The sequence below is a fragment of the Anopheles maculipalpis genome, chromosome 2RL, assembly GCF_943734695.1.
Source record: "Anopheles maculipalpis chromosome 2RL, idAnoMacuDA_375_x, whole genome shotgun sequence".
Lineage (NCBI taxonomy): Eukaryota > Metazoa > Arthropoda > Insecta > Diptera > Culicidae > Anopheles > Anopheles maculipalpis.
The window spans coordinates 84,818,258-84,840,202 of NC_064871.1; the positions used below are offsets into that span (position 1 = coordinate 84,818,258).

A 21,945-nucleotide genomic window follows, 5' to 3' on the forward strand; every position below is an offset into this window, starting at 1 on the left:
TTTAAGTATGGATTCCAAACGCATTTTTCGAACGAGGGCTACCTTTTCACACAAATCGAACGCTCCTTTCCGGAGGGGAATAGAGTGTGGTGATACACAGCAACACACCTAACCGCACACTGAACAACTTGGACTATTACTTTTTCTAATTCATGTCAACCAAGCAAAGCAGGAAATCAAGGAGAGAAAAAACAACACCTTCAAGTAGAACTTCGTACGGAAAAACCAATCAAGCACGACCGATGGAAAGTCATCAGTAAGTTCAGGTTTCGGAATTGCTAAAGGGGGACGGGCGAACGATTGCAACGGACACCTGGCACTGGACGATTTCTTGCGCCCGTCCCGTACGGATGGAGGTGAACCTTTTTCCGGGTGTGGTTTGTGATACGATACATGCACTTTACCGACCGTAACTGGATCCGGTTTCCTGATGTTTTCTTGTGGTCGTGGACGTCATCCTTTCCAAGAAGCAAGTACTGGCACACCGTGCGTATCTTCGACCTGGGCTGGGGATCCGGGTGGATGGAGTTTGACCAAACCAAGTAGGATAATAACGTTGGAATAGTACATCCGAACGGCAAGACGCTCTGGGATCGCAATTGGGAGGACCCTCGGTGCGGAATAGTTGTCCACAAAAACCAAAGCTGACACTGATGAGATATAAAATTTGTGGTTGATCATCGTTTTTTACGAAGCCAAATCGGTTGAGTTGCCTGCCTGTCTGGCGGGAGTAACCAGGCACTGCCAGTATCCAAAGATGTCCAAACAGTGTACTGAGACTTCCAAGGCTTCTGGTGTACTTTGCTACATTCGGATTGACCAACGAGCGTAAGGAAACACACAAACAGGAAAAGTCACACATCTCGAGGTAAATTCAGTTCGGAAGAAGCTTATCAAGCGAGTGGTGTACCGTACGGCAAATTTCATGCTACGATTACTTCCCTCATCAGTAAGACTAAAATTGTCCCTACGCTGGAAGAAAGGAGCAGAATTGTAATCTTCTTCGCCTGTTGGATGCAGGCAGTTTTTGTCAAATAATTTAGTCTTCTTACGAGCCAAACTAATCGAATCGCTGGAAATTGAGACCACAACTACTTTCTGACGAAGTCACATACTTCCGAAGTTAATAAGAGGTTACGTGGCAAAACAAAAAAATGTCCACTTGATATCTTTCATTAGTTGGGGACTTTTTTCTTCTGTGCACAAAATTCCTTGCCTCCCGCTTGCTAGCGGGAGTCAATGGTGAAAGTTTATGACAATTATTAACCCTCTAACAAAATTGATCATAAATGTTCAAGCAGTAGCGCAAACTCACTTTGAGGGAGCGATTTGGTGCACATTTCATATCAAAAATGTGTTGTGTCAGCAAATTCACCCTGCTGGTAAACAACGTTTATGACAGTTTCTCCTTTTCCAAACACCGCCGTTAGCTGATATTGATAAGCACAATAATAAACAGGTGTAAGAAGGTGCTTCTCGCTCCGGGAGCTATAATGTTGCCTTAACTGCCGTATCTTTCCCAACGAAAACGTCATAAAATCGACACCCTAATGTCTTAATTCGCGTAAGCATGTTTCATCTCGTAAAACGGATGTCCCATTAATTCGGTGTGCAAAACATAATTAGTGTGTGAGAGAACAGGTGTATAATTTTCTTCGATTCGAGGTACATGGAAGTGTATGGCTTAGTGACAGTTACGGCAAATTAATGCATTGCTATTTGTTTTCCAGAGATAAGAAATACGAAAGGTAGAGACTGGGAACGCCATAATGAAGAATTTTAGTACATAAGACTGCGAATTGCATTTTTGCAAAAAGCAGCGCACCTTTTGGCGTATTACTACTGTTTTTTTTAATGTTTTTATAATTAATTTCTAAGCTTCAGCATTGATTAATTTCTAAGCTTGCGTTATTGTTGATGACCCAAAAAATTAAATATGCTATTTTTCGGGTCTGTGACAAAGAAGCGTTAGCAATATACGTTTTATTACAAAAATAATTTATACTCCAGATGGTAGAAACCCTACAGCGACTGTTTAATAATTATGTTTTTAATACAGCAAATATGTAAAACTACAACGAAATAAATATATACCATTAGAAATCAATACAATATGGCAAAAGAATTCGAACCCAGTGCATATATAAAGAAAGTTCTATATAAAGAAAGATCTTGCGAAAATACAAGCAATAACTAAAGAAATAAACGTACATCAAGCGAGAACGAGAGATAAAAAAAGCCAACAAAGTGGAACGAGCAAAAAAGTGACGAGCGAAACGGAAAAAAAGCAACTAGTTGCAAGATCGCCATCATTACCCGAAAGACGACTTGTAGATCGTTGAAGTTTTTCTCCGGAAACGATTCCCACGTGGCCGCATCGTCCAGCCCGACGTCCGGATCGGACAGCATCGGTTCGGTCAGTTCCAGCTCCGGCGGTTCGTACCCACTGCTGGCGTAATCGTTCTGTGCGAGGGCAAAAGTGACGGGTACGGGCATCCGTGTGAAAGTGATGAAAGTGGCAGGCCGTTAACGGTGATTCGTTCGATCAAAGCGGTGTCAATTTTGAAACGCAGCAACATAAAATATATCGACAAATGCCATCAAAATGGCAGTGGAGGTGGGAAGCGCAATCGTCAATTTAATGTTTGAAGAGTAGCGAAAGGAATTGAATGCATTTTTGTAGTTGTGTCCATGTTGTGTTACCGGTGTTGTAACAGCGTTGACAGAAGAAGGTGTGTTTGTTGATGTCGTTGTTGTAGCATGGTGGTTGTGTGTTCACCAAGAAGCACCAAGTGTTGCAGGTTTGAATAAAAAAAAGACAAAGAGACGGAGTGTAAGATTTAAGGTAAGTTTTGTGTAACATGTTTTGCCATACTTAAAAGAAAGTAAAACTAAATCACAATCCATCGGCAAGGCAATGAAACATCGTGCAGTGAACCAGGCAAAGGAACATTGAACAAATATGATGAACATGTTGGCTTGCAGTTGGGATGATAACAAGACAATGAACATGATAATAAGAGTTGTAAAAAATGTGATTAAGAGAAAATGATGATGAATTTTCGTTCCATGATTCATAAACTGAGACAGGCAAAGCCTATTTAAGTATCTATTGCTTTAAATGATTGTGTTTCACAAATTTAGTTAATAAAAACACTTATCCCATTGACGAACTGGACAAATAATGAGTGTCGGGGCAATCGAGGAATCATAACAATCAAACTGCTCATTCCTAGTACATTCCGGCATCTCTTCTGTCGACCATCAATTGTCATACCCGGTCTTCACACTCAAACAGCAACTGCTCCTAATGCTCCAACACATAATGTGAAGTGATTTAAGTACATTTTATGGATCCACACACACACAAACGCGGCACTTGTCAGTTGCCATTCTAATCCCATTCTGCTTGCAATGCCTGGGCTGCATTAGTAATTAATTTTCCCCGGAACTACCATCGACAGCACAACATTACTGTGGCACAACATGCACACACACACACACACCCCTACGATTGGTCAGTAGGATGTGGCGGAGCACAGTGAAGGCTATCATTAAAACCCATTCCCACGGACACGGCTGTGACCTCGCAGTCGGTTGAACCGATGGCCGACGACGACGGTAAGTCCTCGGCAGCCGTTTGTTCGCAGCCGGTTGGTGGCGGCATCATCAGGATCCTATTATGCGCAGATCATAATCATCGTCAAAAAGCAATCGTGATTCGATGCGACCGGCGGCAAGGTTGCAACGGAGATGAATAGACACGCTGTCAGCAGTGTCATTGTAACCGTGATTATCACCTTCATTGTCATCGCCGGCATCGGATTCCACCATCGTCGGAGCACTGGTGTAGAAAGCAAGCTGGAAGCAACGATAACAAAAGCAACAGACACACACACAAAAAGGAAAAGACTCGAACGGAACCGTACCATCGATATCTAGCGGCCATCCGGTTTCCACAACTTCGCACAACGTTATCAAGTTAGAAATGTTGGTAGGGGGGAAAAAAAGCAGAAATGGCGCGCACGGTAGCCTTCTGCTGATGTTGTGCCCCTTCAGGGCAGTACATAAAGCTTGTCCTGCAGGATAGTTGACTTTATGGAAATGGAACTGACAGTCGTTGTGCTGCCATTCGTTGGTCATTGACTTGACGTAGTTAAGCTAGACCCCGGTGGTGTTCGAACCGATCGGGCCGTGTGTGGCGAGGTTGTTTTTCAAGTAATATTCAAAGTAAGTCAGTGTTGTAGTTGGTATGGACGTTGTTGGACATGCAACTTGATTTTTCAGTTTTGCTTTCTCGCGATATAGAGCTAGAAAGCTATGCCAGCTTCGCGACTCATATTCTGCGCTGCCCAGCTGCAGTAACTTCGTTTCGGTTAAAACAAAATTGGAAATAAGTTAATTTAGCTATCCATGGTAGTTCTGTGCAGGACTACGTCAAGGGTTCACAGCGCCTGACAATATGTAATGAAATTTTTGAAATTGAGAAGCACACGATGAACAACCAAGTTTTTACCACAAACTAGCTGAAGGATCACTGATTCAGTACAGCGTCCCTCCCAATTGGTCTTCCCTTTTTACGATATTGAATGTATTATTTAAAAAAAATATTACTATGTAGAATTTGAAGGATAGTTTAGATGCTGCTCCCTAAAGAATCTTTTTCGTGTCATAATAACCATTTGAAAAATACGCATTTCACACATGTCACACAAAAAAGAGTATCATTCGATGAACGATAAAGGTTTCATTTTATAAATTTTAGTTTTCTTTTTCATCGAAGAACGAGGAATTATCTCCCCGCACTTTAATGTATTGAAAGTGATATCGAAAATTCGGTAAAAAAGCCAAACTGACTATTGAAGAACAAAAATATTTGATCATGGATCTTCTTATTGGCTTAACGACCTTCTTGGTCACGCCGGCGATCTGACGGCGTAAATTGATAGCCAGTCCTCACTACGAGGGGACATGCCCGATCCTGCCACTGTCACCTACACCATTGAGCCGCCCCATGATCATAAAAGACAAACAGAAAATATTTTGTATGTAACGTCAATTTGTAATCTCTTTCAAGCCTTAAACGAACAAATATTTATTTAAAAAAAAACATACTTTCAGGCTCACACAACCAATTCACAACCCAAAAAGTAATTAATCGTCACAATACAACACCGATTAGAGCGTTTCAATTTCGATTATCGATCCAAAAACTACTATCAGGTATCCTACCTCCCCGCCACAGTCATCCAAAGGTCTAATAAAACAAGACAGATAGGAAAACTCATGTTCCTGACAGTCATTAAGTACCGCTTGCCCTTTTGTGTCGGAGCTTATTTTTGGGGAGGGGGGTGCATTTCAAACAGGGTGGGGGGCATGAATAATGTACCACACATCGAGCAGGGTTGTGGTAGTACGCTATACCCATCGCACGGAAAACTTCATCACGAAGCTGACATTTGTGAGTAAATCAATTTCAACTAAACCACAGCACACTATCCGCTACCAGCACAGACAGCTGAAGTGGGTTAAACGTCGTGTCGACGGTATGGCCGTTCGTTGCCTTCTTTTCGTGGTGAGTAAATTTAGAATTTATAACGCATAATTGATGTTTGAATAATAGAACCACGCAAGGTAACACGGGCTGGATGATGCCGTACCGTGTTTCCTAGATTGGGACCGAAAATAAACGATCCTCCGGTTTGATGCGTTGGAGTTAACGTGTTTTTTTCGCTTTCAGACGCCCCAAAAAAACCTCTCCATCCATCCCACGTGTAAGTGTTCACGTGTTGGCGTGTAAAACATGCGTAAAATGACGTGTACAGCTTACCATCGGCATCACCAGCGATAACGGTTGCGATTGCTGGACCACGCTTCGTGTGTGTAACGCGGCACGATAAAGCAGGACAGCAGGAAACGCATATATTATGCAAAGCTGGCCCTTTCTCACTGGCAAACATTGTTGAACTACCGTTGCCGGTATGCGTTTCACTGATTTTCTATCATCACAAAAAACACACACAAATGCGAGGCACGAGGTGTGTAACAAGATGGGTGCAGATGGCAGAAGAAAATATATTGCCCACGGGGAATGGTAGCTCACATGCACAACACACACCACCTCCACACTTGTGTAGACATTTTGCATAATTTAGCAGCATTTTGTAATTAACGACCAGTGTGCGCACCGGAAAAAGGCGGTTGGAAAGTCCTGAGAAGGTGGTAAAGTCGAATCAGAGAAGCAGCATATTATGTTTGGTTGATTTATTTTCATTATGAGTAAAGCAATGGAAAGGGGCGCAAACATACGGAAGAATGCTTTTGTTGGAGTGAAAATTTCTTTTCTTTTTCCTGACGCAGAGCTTCAGATTGCGCAGAGAGAAGCATTCTAAAATAAGCTTTTGCGGAAGGATGTGGAAAGCAATATGCTTTCCGCATATGGAGACGAATAATTAAGGCAATCGAATATTTATTTAGCTTGTTTTCATTTCTAATTATATTCTGCTTCCTGCTGCTTAAAGACAGTTCACACTTTAATGAAGCCAGTCTGTGCTTATAATTATTACTCTCCTTTTGGAAGTGAAACCAAAATAAAAATGAACGTCACGTGCCCAGCAAGATGTAGTGGCAGAGACGGCATCGGTAAATCCACGACAACATAAATGCGACGACCCGGAAAATGACTTCTCTTATCATAATTACCTACTATCACCGCAACCACAACCAATATCCGGACGCATCAATCTTCGATTTGACCAGCCGCACTCGATGGAGGCGCCCAGTAGTTGGTACAAAAAAACACTGCAAAAGCCCAAAACAGAGCACCAGCAGCAGATTCCGGTGTTGTTTTGTGGACGTTTGCTTGGGATGGAAAGTTTTTCCTTTGCTTCTAATTGAAATTCAACTGCCGTAGTCTTCTGTGCGCGGAAGTTGTGGGAGGCAGCCGCTTTATCATTCAATTAATCAAACCAGAAAGAGTTTTATTCGTACGGCCACAGCCACACCACACTTCTCGGCCACTTCATCTTCTTCACACGCTTGCTGACGAGGCAGCATGTGGGCCGTACGAGTTTTGCTAAACTAGGCCCCCCTGTACCAGCGAGTGGTTAAAGAAAACCCCAAACAGAAAATGAATAAAAATGTCACCAGCGTGAAACGCGTGTGTGTTTGTGCAAAGTGTGCAAAAAGAGAAGCAACAAAACAAGAGATGGAAAACAGGATTCCCAAGTGAAACAACATCTATAATATCAAACGATAAATCATTTGCTGTGCAGAGGAGCTGATGTTTTATCCTGTCTTTCTTTTCCTTTCTATTTTTCTTACATCGGGTTTATTTAGCTCATTACTTAATGTACGTGGAGGCACGGTAGCAGAGAAATTAATTACCCAAAGTTGATTGAATTATTCATCACTGAGACATGACGTCAAAGATGGTTCGTATCAACCTGTAGGCTAAACCTACATTTTCTGGTACAAATCTTATTTCCTGTTTGTAGAATCACAATTGGTTGCTTTTGAGAGTCGATGTTAGAAGTGGAAGAGCATTTTAATGTTGTATGTAAGAACATGTTTATGAATTACTTTTCTCACTGAAGTGTATTTCTTGGGTGTTTGTTAATATTATTTGTATTTTTTTTTGTTATAAATTATTAAGACTTATTATCAGCCAATTAAAGAGATGTTACAGAAAAGCATCCCAACCAAATTAATATCTCACACATACTCCTTTACGATCTGTCACAGTACGTTCAAACTCCACTTCAGGCGCCCCGAGATTAACGCAAGAGCGCAAAACATTCGATTACCCCGGAATCAACCGCAACCGGAAGCGAAACAAACCGTAACATTGTAGCGTGCGAAACTTATCTGTCAGCCGACCCGAATGACACAACTTTCTGCACCAAGTGTACAGAGCATAGCTTTCCGAACTTTCCGTAGAGCCTGCGACACGAGTATGTGTGTGTGTGTGTATAAAACCATGCCATGCCATGGTACGGATTGGCTCGATGTTGTTCGTTTTTTGCTAGCCCAGCTGGACGCTACGGCTGAAACTCCTAACGATGGTAGGTCTTCGCCCATTAGACCCGGATGTTATTATTTTCTGCTAAATGAGATTTTAATGAGTGAGACCAAAACCCGGCCCACAGATTGTCCCGGGCTAGCAATCGTTTGCCAACCGGACACGATGATGTTCCCGGATCGACCTCGACACCGTAAACACCGGCGCAGGTCAAACCCGGCATAGGCGCGCACAACCACACCTTTCGAAAGGAAAGAATTATCGAACCACAAATGAGAATGTTTAAGCGTGATTGAAATTAAATAAAACGTACGAAAAGAGGCACAGGTTTAAAAGAAAAAAGCACACACAACAACCACCAAACGTGTCAGATTGCTGCGGTAAAACTGAAACTGAAGCCAGCTAATTCGACAACGAGCGTATCCCTATGCCCTAGATTGTGCTGCCCTAGAAAAGGTTGGTTATAGGCGCCACAATGAATAAAGAAAAAAGTTAAAAAATCGTTTGAAACCTAATATCAAGCCTCGGGCAGTGAACGGTCTTACAGCAACAGCAGGAGGTTTAGGCAATTTCCAGCGCACAAAAAAAAAACGTGCCAGTGGATTTTCGGTGGAAATTTTTGGGGCACCGCTTACCAACGCTCTTGAAAAAGGATTAACGCTTTATGAAACTAATCCCACATTCGCATGAAATGAAAGCAGCTTTTCTACCGAAGCGCTTGCTGTGCACGCACACACACACACACACGCTCACGGAAAAAGGGCACGGGAACGAAATTTTTACGATCCAACCCACCGCCGGGTGGTTCTATTTTCAACCTGCCCGAATGCGCCTAAATGTAGGCAATGCGGTGTTGAAAACTCTCGAAAATCCTCTAGCCGAGCGACCATGCGGTGGTGAGTTATCACGTGGGAAACAGTTTTAATCTTCTCCCCGCCTTCTGCAGGATGGGCAGAGCGCAAATCCTCGCCGTGCCATGAACCGAATGTGTGGATTTTCGGTAAAATGGAGGAAGAGATAGAAAAAAAAAAGATTACGAAACATTATGCACCCACAATGACAATGCCCGAGAACCCGCTTAATGCTCACGGCGACAGATGGTGGCGGCACCAGCATGCATTAACGCGGTTGCAGTGCGGCTCGAGCAGCAGACAAAACCGTACAAGAAACACTCGCGCGATCGAGCGAGCTTAACGTTCGATGGATGAAACGGACGGATTCGTATATATGCGTCCACCCGATGTCAGAATGTCAGAAATGATTAATAGATACGGGGTCGTCCCGATTACGCGCGAGAACTAGGGCATCATGCAGAAAACGGGATGAGCGATATAGATGTGTATTGTTGGTGTGTTAAATGAATCCCTGCGGGTGCAAGTGTTATGTTTCCACCTGCTACGAGTGTGTGGTAAAGGGTGCGTGTGCGTGTTGTTGTGAGTGAATGAGTGGTGAATGTTTAAAAAAAAAATAGGACAAAAAACTTAAACACCCAACATAAAGGATGCACTTTGACGATAATTATTTGACAATCCGCTCACAATCATACCGGCTTCCCCATGATAGTAGCGAGCTGTTTTGTGGGTCCTGCCTGTATGCGTTTGTTTGTGCCGCATCTTGTCATAAAAAAGTACGGCCGAAGGATTGTGAAACAACGATCGAACAGAAACAACATCACAGCGAAACATTCCAACGTTTAAAGAGCGAGAGAGGGCGTGTTTGTGTGTGAAACGTACTAAAACGGAACCTACCTGAAACAGTGGTTGATCGATTTTGGCGTTGGCTGGTATCTGCACTTTGTACATTTTCTGATCGAACTCGGGCGCATGGTCGTTAACGTCCTCGACCTGCACGACGACGCGCGTTGTCGACGATAGCTGCGGCTCTCCGTTGTCCATCACCAGGACCTGTAATTAAAATGGCATAAAGGGAAACTTCCACGTTAGCTCCAGTGTGGATGGGGCGAAAACTAAGCGAAGCAAGGCTTTGAAAAATAATCTGCACCCTAGGGCGAGAAACGAGCCCTGCGAGCGCTGTCGTTTTCCTGCGCGTATGAATACTCTCGGTCGGTGGGAGGCAAATTAATTTTGTATCCAAATGATTAATGAGCAACTACCCGGATGAAAGGAAGGAAGGATGAATGGTAAAGAACGGAAGCGTGAGAGCCTGTCACGTCAACGGTTCTGAGATTGTGCTTTGGGTGTTTTTTATTCTTCTTTCTTTCGATTTGCCGTTGTATCATCACCAGGCTGACCTGTTTCTTGAACCTTGTGGTTGAATGATGGTGGATTATTTGCGATACTGTGTTATGTGTTTGGTTGGTATATTGTCAAAACCATCAACAACACGCAACCTGTTATTCCGGAAGGCGATGCAGTGAGTTCAGCCACTAGGCGGGATATCGATTGTATCATTAAAATCGCTCGAAAGGTGTAATCTGTTTTACTACGAACAAATGTTTGCCAACTGACTGTTTCTATTTGATTTCTAAGAATTAAATCTTATGTTGGTGATTTCATCAGTACAAAAAGTTCCAGAGAGTTACCACAAAAAGGAAAATGACGAGAAAAATTGCATTGCCTTCATATTAATTTTTGATTATGTTTGGAACACCCAAAAGTATGGAAACATCATTTGTACGTTGATTTGGCTATTTAATGAGTTGCACAATTTGTGTTACTGGTATATCTTTCGTTTGGGTTCATTTGGACCGTAATTTACCGCTCAGCCTGGTTTAAAGGCAAACAAAATATGTTCTATAATGAATAGACATGGAATAAATACCTTTGTTTGTTTTGCATGGTATGGACGAATGTAGAGATTCTTTGAAGAAGACTGAATGCTTTTATTCAATGATAGTGAATGCCAAAATGATCTTCACGTGGCTTAATATCTCGATAATTCTGATCCACTTTTAGTTGGATTTTTGAGCAACTTGAAGAGGATTTTTTTCCAATAATTTAAATTTTTCCATTCCAAATGCCTTAGTGCAGAAATAAATCTTAAAATGCTAATAAACCTACCTCAAGTATGTGTTCGGGTTGATTTTCTCGATCCAGTTTTCGAGCAGTGGTGGTTATGAGTCCTGCAAATAAACAAAAATAAATTAAAATAGCAAAAATTTCAATATATTTTAATTCCATTAAGTCATGAAATTAATCTCCCAAAGTGAGCACCTTGGCTCACTTTAATAAACCACCCAAACGCAACGGAACAATTTAATCCTTTCCCAAGCAATTGAAATCACACACCCTTATCGCTTCGGCAAAGGCGCCCTCGAAGGCACCTCGAACTACGGTAAATCGCCTATTTTGGTTCACCTTTAATCTTTGCCGCCAAAGGGCAAATACATAATTCAACACCGATCCATCCGTTACCGTATCCGCCGGCCGAAAGTAGGTGGATCGAGTCGTCATTTCCATCGACAACCGTTTGAAATGCAATCCTTCTTTTGCGAAAGCGAGCAGCCGCCGGTTGCGAAATGCGACCGGTGCCGGATGGCGCTTTTCCTTCTGAAGAACTCATTTCTCATCCATTTCGTACCCTGCTCGGTACGTATACGTTAGTCGGATGTGTTTTAGTGTGTTTGCTTCTAGCCCAAGCTGCGTTGGTTGAGAGCAAAAAGATGGTTTGAATCATCCGTTCGATCAGTGTGAGTGTGCAATGCTCAACCCTGTTTTCCGAGGGTACTTTCCGTTCAAGAGGTTGAAGAAGGCAAAAAAACCCATCCAGTGTGGGTTATGTAGGTGCGTGTTGGTGGACAGGGAATTGAAGAGGCTAGATTGTATTCCACTTCAGATTCACAGCTCCTGCAACGAATCGACCAACCGTAACCGATCGACTCACAACCCTTCATTCCTATTACACGATGCGAAACGCTCCTTGATGGATATGCTGCTGAATGCCTCCAGTTCCAGTCCTTGAAACGCGTTCCATTCCACAAGCACCTCTGCACCGTGTGCTTCTTCGATCGTGCTTGTCAATTACAGTTCGCATCTTCTTCCCTTTACCACGTGGGTAAAAGGTAACGTCTTCATCGATTACGGCGAGTTTTCCGTGTCAGTGTGCGCCGCACAAACACACGCACACAATAGGAATAGCGGCAAATCGACCACCATCAGCCCAAACTCTCTCTCTCTCACATCCCACAAAAGAGCCTGGCCAGGATCGATCAATATTTATGGCACTATCGATATTCTGTTCACTCCCAAGGATGGAATGGTGTCGACTTTTATGGGAAAATAATTGAATTTTAAAAGTGCATTTTCTTGCAACACGCAGCTTCACTTGTGTTTTCGGGCGACACTGTAGTGCACGGCACTCATACTAGCCGGTCGTGATTTATTCAATGTGTTTCCAGCTGCTTCCATCTGATGGTAATTAAAATGTGCAGACGGTATAAGGGAAAAGATCGCTTACCGCTCGTGCTGTTGATGGTGAAGTAACCTTCTGGATTGCCGGACGTAATGCGATAGGAAATCTGCTGCAGTGGATCAATGTCTCGATCTTCGGCAACCAGCTGAAGCACCTTCACGTTCGGTGGACTGCTTTCCGGGACCGAGGGATAGTAGACGGCATCCTCGGTGAGTGGCACGTTATCGTTCTCGTTCTGCACCTCGATGTACACCTGTGCAAAAGGGAAGTGAACGCGTAAGCGTAAGGGTATTTTAATCGTATTCGGTATTGAAAGTGACATCAGCAGTGGGAGGGGTAGTGGCTTCAACAAGGAGTTTCAGCTTGCGGTTAAAGTATTAACCGGAATGTAATAAAGTGTAATGGTAACTAACCTGTACGCAGGAATGCAGTGGAACGACGGCTTGGTCCTGTGCGCACACCGTTAACCAGTAGCTTGGCTTCGTTTCCAGATCCAGTGAGGCAAGGGTTCGAATGAATCCTAGAGAAGCGAATAAGAAGATAGAGAAAGGAAACGTTAATGAGAAACACACTTATATATTACAGCATTATTGATTGTAGGAGAAGAATTGATTACCAAAAATTTTGAATGGAGTGTTTAATTGATAGGAAAATACATTAAATCAATCCTATTGATAAAAATTCTGAATACTTCATATTCTTGTCTCTAAATTGCTTCTTTTAGTAGCAATTCCTGAGGAATTTCTTATTTCTAGTTAAATATACTCTTTTTAGACTTTCGAGAAAAAACCCAAAGACGGATAGGATAAAACGGAGGATAGTTTTCTTCTTCGTGACTACTTGACTTCCTGCTAGGTCACGCCAGCCATCGAATAGCTAACTCCTTCATACCACGTAGTTGGATAGTCAGTCCTCACTACGAGGAAACGGCTCGGGTGGGATTTGAGCCCATATCCTGCCGTTTGAAGACCGACTACGTTTTAACTTCACTACTGGACTGCCCCCAATTTGAACGTTCTTTGCTAAAGTAGCTAAGCGTCAGCAACTGTAGAGGATTTATTCAAAGTCCTTAGTATATTGAACGCGTCCGAAAGGGATAAACTTTTTGAAAATAGGATTAACACGTCTCAGAGTAGGTTCTAATTGAACATATTAGTGTTCGTTATTTATTGATGTTCGGAGTAGCTTATTCGATGCTGTCAACTAACTCAACTAACTGAAGCGATAAGTTTATAGCCATAAAAAATAGCCAAAGCTAGGCGCTACAGCTAAAGTAGTTCAATAATTTATGCAAGCCCATAAGCTTCAAGCTTGAGCTGGTTCATGGCTTGATGTAGCTATATCTTGACCATATTCAATGCTAGATTTAGAGCAAACAATTTTGAAGCATTTAGAGTGAGTTGTAGAACGCTGACAGCATTAAAAAGATAAACAACAAATAAAAAAGATCACTAAAAAAAGCTCGTAAAGGGAAAATATTATCTGCTACCCTTAATAAAACGATTTAATTTCCTTTTATACATAATTTCAAACTTAAGCATAAAAGAGTTTGAAACGCAACAGTAGAAACAATTTGCACAACAAAAAAAGAAGCGAAACCACCCTATAAAAGAACCATAATTGCCATCATCACTTGCATAACCATTAACGTGCCACAAATTTTACGCAAAGAAATCATGATCTACGACTTCACCTAAACTATGCGATGAGCGCCACGCAGCAAGCAGCGAATCTGCCCCAGCTTTACGGTCAACCGTGGTCCCTACTGACCACTTTTCTGCCTGACAACGACAGCGGACCGTTCCCGTAACGTTGTAAAATGCTCATTAAATCTCATTTCGCCACCAACACGAAAAAAGAAGGAAGAATGGAACACTTGCCCACCGAAAGAAATTGCGCAAACTTGTAGGTGGGTGTGGAAATTCATCTTCCTAATCATTTGTGGTCGTTTTGTTGCGTGTTGCGGCTTTGCCAGTAAGGGAATGGACGTAAGATTTTTCCTGCTTCGCTTTTGTACTATGCTTTCTTTGCTGCCTCATCTAACACCTAGCTTCCAACCACGGTGTGTTTGTGTGTCCCACTGGAACGGGGCTTCTTTTTTCGCCGAATCGCTAATACCACACGACCCAAAACACATTTTGAGGCTTCACATCAGCCGCACGTAGATGCATGGAAGAGCATGGAAATAGCCGGGCAGCAGTAGGACGGAAAAGAAACGAAACAAATGCTTGCAAGCATAATCTTTTGTTTCCCTGCTCGTCAGGCATTGCTGTTTTTTTTTTTTTTTTGTTGCGGACCCGTTTTGCACGGAACCAGAAGGTTTTTGTTGTGTGCTTTCTGCTTTCGCGCTCAGCTGACCAACTGGAACGGTTGGACGGTGCAGATGTTGTCTTGACAATCTGGACGACCACCGGGACACGGTTATCATCGGAAACATACTTCGGTCAGAAGATGAATGTCATTCCGTTGACAATGATCCCCCGTTGGACCCCGTCGGTGCAGAGGGATAGCGTGACGGACGACCGAATATGGCCGATGTTCTTCACCGACCGGAGAATGGTATTTTTGGGGGATTAGTGTGATTACAGTGTGCCAACCATGGGACAACTTTTCCCATCGTTGTTGGTGGAGAGGGTCCGACAAACGTGGCAACGGACGGAGAGGCTTGCGTCGGCACGGCAACACGATGATAATGATAATAAGTAAAAGTCGCTGACGGCTTCTTAGATTGACGGGGCTTCGGCGAAGAATGTGTCGTGTCTCGCTGGGCGTCTCGCCGGCCGTTGGATAGAAGTTGGGAACGAACGACACTCGTTATGCTCATTGGAGCGATGATAATGGTTCAAGGGGCGAAGCAAGAGAAAAGCCCAGCAATAGCCTGTAGGCAGAAACGCTTCAAGGATATTTTATATACGGTGTATAAAGGTTCCGGTGGAGTTGGTGGAGAGGGTTGAAATTCGGTAAAGCATTGATTAAATTGGTCAAACGGACAGCTTTTAATCGTCAGCAGTATTCTTGATGGTGTTGATGTGTTTAGAAGTGTGAAGCTCCTGAATAGTGGAGGTTTTCGATAAAGAAGACCCTCTTTGATACGGTAAAACTTGTTCCAAAGGGATCCAAGCTCAAAAGAAGTATAAAAAAATGTTCACCCTCTTACAATGTGTGTCCTAGGAAAGGCATTCGATTCACAAAATTCTATTCTATTCAATTCATCGACATGTTAAAGTATTTTAAAAGTAGTGTCTTTTTTAGGCATAGAACGCCTAAATGTATGCAATCTATTAACGGAAAATTAGTAGTGTTTCGTCACATTTTTCGTGACATAATATTTCGTGATATTGTACACTACAGTTGCTTTGAAATTGATACAATTTTAAAGAAAATTATACAAAAGCTAGAACAGAAAAATACAGATAAACTTCACACACATCTCTTTTGTCAAACACAATAATCTCTGAATGTCTTCTTCTTGGTTTAACGACCTCTAAGGCCATGCCGGCCATTGAAATGGCTTACTAGACTGCCGATACCACTTAGTTGGTTAGTTAGGCCTCACTACGGGAGGACGGTCCAGATGGGATTTGAACCCAGGTCCTGCCGTTTGAAGACCGGCGCCGCTGTCGCTTACACCACCGGGCCGCCCAATCTCTAATGTATGTAAATGTATATTTTCAACGCGGTTTTTTTCCCGCTGGAAAATTTATTAGATTTTTTTTTTATTCTGTTTAGGTGGCTTTTACATTTAAGCACAAAGTTTTGCTAACTTTATACATTTATGAAAAAAAAAAATCCTTTCGTCCCCATCCATCATGCCAACTTTTCATCATAAAACTCATCCAAATGATTCCAAAAAACAAAATCTGTATCTGTCCGTATGAACGATGGATGGCAAGCCTACGCAAATTAGTCCATGGCCAGAAGCACTCAGCCGGCAGACTACACAAAGTTCCATCGTGCTCTTGTTCGTGCTCCTTTCGATTGGGTGAACCACTTCCAAATACTCTCGAGAGCTTCTTCAAACACTGATAACCTCGATTGATGGCTACAGTTTGGTGCTACCTCCTCCCCTTCCTCCTCCTCCAATCGACCAAGAACTGCCTCGTCTACCACGTTTCAAGACATTTACTCAAATAGAAATGTGAACAGTTTTAACATTTCCCATTCGTATTCCGATGCAAATGGAATCAATTAAAATGGAAAAAGCCGTATCGGCAAACCGCCACAACATCCATCCAAAGTTGAATTATGGATGGAGTGAAATGAAGTTTGAAATTTGCCGAAACATCTATCTAGCATTCAACATGCAGCAGCGCGCAGCATTGGGTAATCGCTTCGATCGGCTGGAATGTTGGGAAGAAGATCGGGCGCCGGCCGGTATCGATCACACCTAATTAAATTAGTGCTCCGGTTTCTGTTTAATGCCTATTTTATGATCTTTCCCCTAGCGGTTTAATCGAGCGGCCGGAAACGAGCTGGCCCGATTATACCACGGCATCCGTACCGAGGTCAAGCTGTGGTGGTTTTGAAATTTTTCGTGGTGATCTGCTTTTCAAAAATGGAAATTGGAGGTACTTGCCAGTTCAGTACGGAATGCAGTGAGTGTAGTTTCACCGTCATAGTCATAGTCGTGCATGTGTCGGTAGAATCAATAACATTATCACTTGATTTTTATTGTACCATTTCCCTATGAGAGCGACTGGCATGAGTGTGGAGTCGGAAATGATGAAAAACAGAGGCTCAAAGAAGTTTTTGCCACCATCAAGCAACCAAAAAGCATGGCAAGAGAAATGAGACGAGGGAGTAAATAAATTAGACATATTCTATCTTCATCAAACGAGCCTCCGCCGGTGCTCCGGCACTGCGGGCGCAACTTCGCTCAGGACAGCATTAGAAAGCAGAAACAAAAAGCGAAAATTGACGTCGAAAGTTTTCCTCTACACGGCATGGTACCGCCGGGGAGGCAAGAAAATACAGTGTGCTGAGTGATAAATTTCCCAATCCAACACCCTGCATCACGGCAAGGGCAGCTCGGTGACGGTTTAATGGAATGGAAGCGCCACCGAGTGCCGATGAAATCCATGCGCCCATAGATAGGCAATAAAACGTGTTAATTACCCGCGGTGGCGAAAAACAGCCTAGCACTGTTTGCTTGGTGGTGAGTGGTGAGAACTTGAGGCCATGAGGTGAAGAAAATAATGTTGCAACATTTGCGCGTTGTACGGTTGGGTGAAAGAGCTTAATATGATTGGAAGAGAGAGACCATTAGTAGCTTGGTGATACGGAGTGTTCCTAGTTCAAGTCTGCATCGATTGCTAGCTAGAATTGTGTGCGGTCGAAGTGTGATTATTAATTTTATTTTATTGAGGGTTTTTTCACATGTTCAGCTCGGTTTGCTAAACTGTGTTTTGGTCGTTTTTCATTCGCTCACTTGTTCAAATCAACTCGGACAAAGCGTTTGTTTTGAAGTGCATTAGTAAAATTGAATGAACATCGAATGCGCCTAAACGTATGCAATACGAATTAGTAGAATTAGTAGAAGACAGTAACAAACACGCCTAAAGTGATGCAATACGGGTAGCAATTCATCAAATTATTAAAAAAAAAAACAATTTTTATAAATTTCTCGCTTGAAATGCTAGCTACTCGTCTACTCGTTCCATAGCACATGCAAAATTGTTCAAGATGCCTCTCTTGTACAAATTTTATTTTATTGCAAGATCTAACCGTGAACCACATATTCCACACGACGCACTCGTGCGTGACACTGGCATTCACTTTGTTCCCATTATATCCATACGTTATGTGCTGCTCGCTTCACATTCTACCGCCACATCCTCAACCATCAGCGAGGCTGACAGGCGCACAAACAATGCAAGAAAACAACAAAAATGGATACAAAGTTAAGCAACAAACTCTGAAGCGAAGAAATAAAACCGTAACACATCCTTTAGAATGGGTCCTTTCCTTTCAAAATGCAGACGACAGACGCTTCCACTGCAAACCTGAGCACCAGAAACACACACACCCATACAAGCAAGCAGTTCAACTGGGGAAGGAAACGACAGCACAATGGAACATGCTCACCGACCACCGGTAACAATAGCTTTGCATTGGTCTAATTGTAGTCTGAACGAGCAGAAAAGGAAAGCGCCACCGATGGCTGGCTGGTGGGTGGATGGAACAAAAGTTTCCGTCATGAATTTCCCGGGAAAAACAAACAGAAGAAACCTGGGAAAAACAAACACACACACAATTATGATCCTTTGCGACAGCATTCGTGTCATTTCATTCCACCCCTTTTCGCGCATTGGCATTGGCCGAGAAAATCACCGGTAAAACAATAGTGCCGGAAAGGAGAAAACATCAGTTGGGAGAAAAAAAAAACATAAACAAAACCTCCAAATGCAAAAGCTACGAAGAATGCCGGTGGCAGTGGCTGGTGCTTCCTATTTCTTTTGATAATGAATGATACTCGTCCCCAACGGAACGAAACAAGGGTGTCGCGGTGTTGAAAGAAAGGAAAGATGCTTTGCCCGCGACATCGTTACATTGGACGTTTGGTGGACGCAGTAAATACTAAACTTTCGAAGGCACGTCCAAAGGTATGGCTCTTGCCTTACGAACCCCAATCGCCGCCTCTTGATGCAACATTGAAAATGAGAAAATATTAATTAAAATGCTACAACTTTTGCAAGCAGAAAACACCAATCGATCGAAACTTTCCCAAGCAAACTTGCTCCAATTAAAACTAAGTTGCTGAAGAATAACTTCGGAAACAGAGAGCGAAACAGGAGTAGACGCGAACAGACTGGGTGTTGAATAGTTTGCAAAATTATAAACAAAACAAATGTATAAGCGATAGAGTTAGTTAAATAATGTGAAATGATAGAACAAAAAAAGAAATTGATCGAAGTGACAAAATTTCCTCGTTGGAGCGTTTTGTTTGTGATTTAAACGTAAATAGAAGCTTCTATTATGTGGTAGTTTGGTAACTAGGAAACAAAGATAAAAACGTTTGCATTCATCAATGAAATCTCTTCACTTCTTTTCAGTTACATTTTTATTGTGTTTATTTGTTTGCTATTTGCATTTTCCATTTTTCGTTCATTTATTTATATTTTCTTTCTAATCTTACCTGTTCTTTAGTTTTATTTTGTCGTTTGTTCTTAATTTTGTTTAGTTTTAAGTTTTACGGTAAACTGTGAAATTAAATAATCTAATTAGTTATTTATCAATTTTTTCCTGTTAAAGTACACTTTTTTTGTCCAGTTTCAAGGAAATAAGCTGCAACCATTTTTATTATTTATTGACACGTAAAATACAACTATCGTGTTACTACCGTCACGATCGATTACAAAGCTAACCGCATTGGAGTTAAATACTTGTGGCTGAAACGTGAGCAAGTGACAAACCCATTTTCGAAAGGAGCGACCTTTTTAAAGGCAACACAATGGTGAACCAGAATTAACTTAATCATTTCAATCGACTCGTTAAATGGAGCCACTTCTGTGCGATGCCTTCACCCGTCCCACGCGTACACACATCCATCGTACACACAAACACCTTTCTTACAACTTTGCTAACCAGAAAACGGTCTCTTCTCCTTCAATCACATATATCCTTTCACGGTTGGGTACCTTCATGCCATGCTCCAGACCAAACGGAAGCTCCGGGAAGCGAAAGGATTCGCCGTTCGCCATAAACCCGGAAGCAAATCGGTCAACCACAATAGGGACGAGCATGGGCACGAGTATGTCTGTGTGTTTCCCTGTGCCTTTTCCTGGCTTGGCTGGAAGGATTTTCCGCATCCGCGTGTATAAGATGCCGGACGTACGGTCCGTTGTGTCGAACAATTTATAATCGTGCCTGCACTGACACGGATGGCAAACGCGTCGGATGTCCGTCCATCGTACGGGATGGTTCGGACCTGTCGGTAGCGACCCGTTAACTTGCTCGCTAGAACTCCGCCGCTCGACGAGCTCCAGCGAAAGAAGCACAACGCACACGCCTTCGAAGCGCTGTCATCGAAATAGAAACAAACACAGCACCCAGACAAGAGTAGAATGTGATAAATTTAATTAAAATTTTACCAGCAGTGAAGATTCTGGTCCGTCGTGTTGTTGTCTTTTACGGTGGCAGCGAACCTACCGGTTTCGGTCCCCGCATCGGTCAAAGTACACCTGAATTCTTGTACCACGCAGTCGATATTCTTCGCGCCTATCCTGCCGATTGTCGTGCTTCTCATAAGAAGAAGCACGATCCTTACGAGCGCAGGCTCGACCCCGTAGGCTAATCGACTTGTGACTAGGAAACCTTTTGTCTTGGACAGAACACGATGCGAAGGCATTCAACTTCCGGGCCCGGTGCAATATTCTGATAGCGCCGCAGTTGTTTGAATACCAGCAAAAACCATTTCCCGAATGCAAATGTAACTGCAGCTCGTACGGTCGTAGCGAAGCCCCGAAAGTGAATCGGCTGGGAACAGATTTGAAACAATGTTTGCTCGTCGGGTCGGTTAGATTGGATCGTCGGTTTGTGGCTAGTGGAGCATAAATTAGATGCATTTTGAAGCATGATTTCAATTGATTAGGCCTAATGAAATCGCTCGCACGCTTGTCTTGCGGATTTTGCAAGAGCTTCCTCGAAGCTGGCTAGGAAGCTGATTGTTTGGAAGTCATTTCTACTTACAGGGAAACAGGGTAAGATTTCTACATAGTAACGACTGGTAAACAACGTATTGTAATGGAAGTATTGAATAGCTTGAAAGCGTGCCAGATTTCTGGAGATGAAAATTATGTTTCCTTCGCTCTTGATTATGTTGTTTACCATGCTCTTATTTACTAAATTCATGTAAGTTCATTGTGGTGTAAAGTAGTTCATGCAATCTGATATCCAAATTTCCTAAATTATGGCATCTTCATACGTTTTTGATTAATAGTTTTGAAACTTAATTTTGTTTCAGTTTTCAAAATTAAGTGTAAAAGCCTAAATTCATCTTAACAAGACCCGAATTTTTGAAATCCATTTCAAATAGCGACCTATAGCGCTTAAAGTTAGAGCTCATTGATATAATAGTCGTTTTTACAATAACATTTTAAATCAATTTAATGATTGGTTGTAGTAAAATCAACGTTTTATAACTGCTGAATGATTGATGCAAAGAGGAAAAAACAATCATTCAATACATTTTAATCACCATAAAGCCCATACAATACATTTTTCATAACTTTGTTTTGTTTGGAATTGTCAAGCGACAAACATCCATTGATTAGTTTCATCAAATAATAGCCATTCAAATCCGTTTGTCTACGTGTAACAGCTTGCCTGCAGTTGAGCTTCATTCGTTGGGCTATTTCTGCAGCATGCCGAAGGTGAAAGCTCTTCATACTGTCAAAATCCTGCGGTCGGACTATGTGCGATTGGGTGCGCTACCGGTCCTCGTCCATGGACCGATTTTTCGCTACAGATCTACCCAATAAAGCCACACACACACACACACACACACACACACACACACACACACACACACACACACACACACACACACACACACA

General features: G+C 42.5%; 2 protein-coding genes across 2 annotated transcripts in view; one reads left to right on the forward strand and one right to left on the reverse strand.

Annotated features, from left to right (window-relative positions):
• Nucleotides 1–21,945, forward strand: part of LOC126568604 (elongin-C) — a 589,072-nt gene that overhangs the window by 250,411 nt on the left and 316,716 nt on the right. The window lies entirely within an intron of this gene.
• LOC126567713 (fat-like cadherin-related tumor suppressor homolog) overlaps nt 1–21,945 on the reverse strand; it is a 126,182-nt gene that overhangs the window by 38,591 nt on the left and 65,646 nt on the right. The window contains 4 exon segments of the mRNA XM_050223972.1: nt 9,769–9,924; nt 11,041–11,102; nt 12,437–12,644; nt 12,805–12,911. Coding sequence (XP_050079929.1) covers nt 9,769–9,924; nt 11,041–11,102; nt 12,437–12,644; nt 12,805–12,911 — 533 coding nt within the window.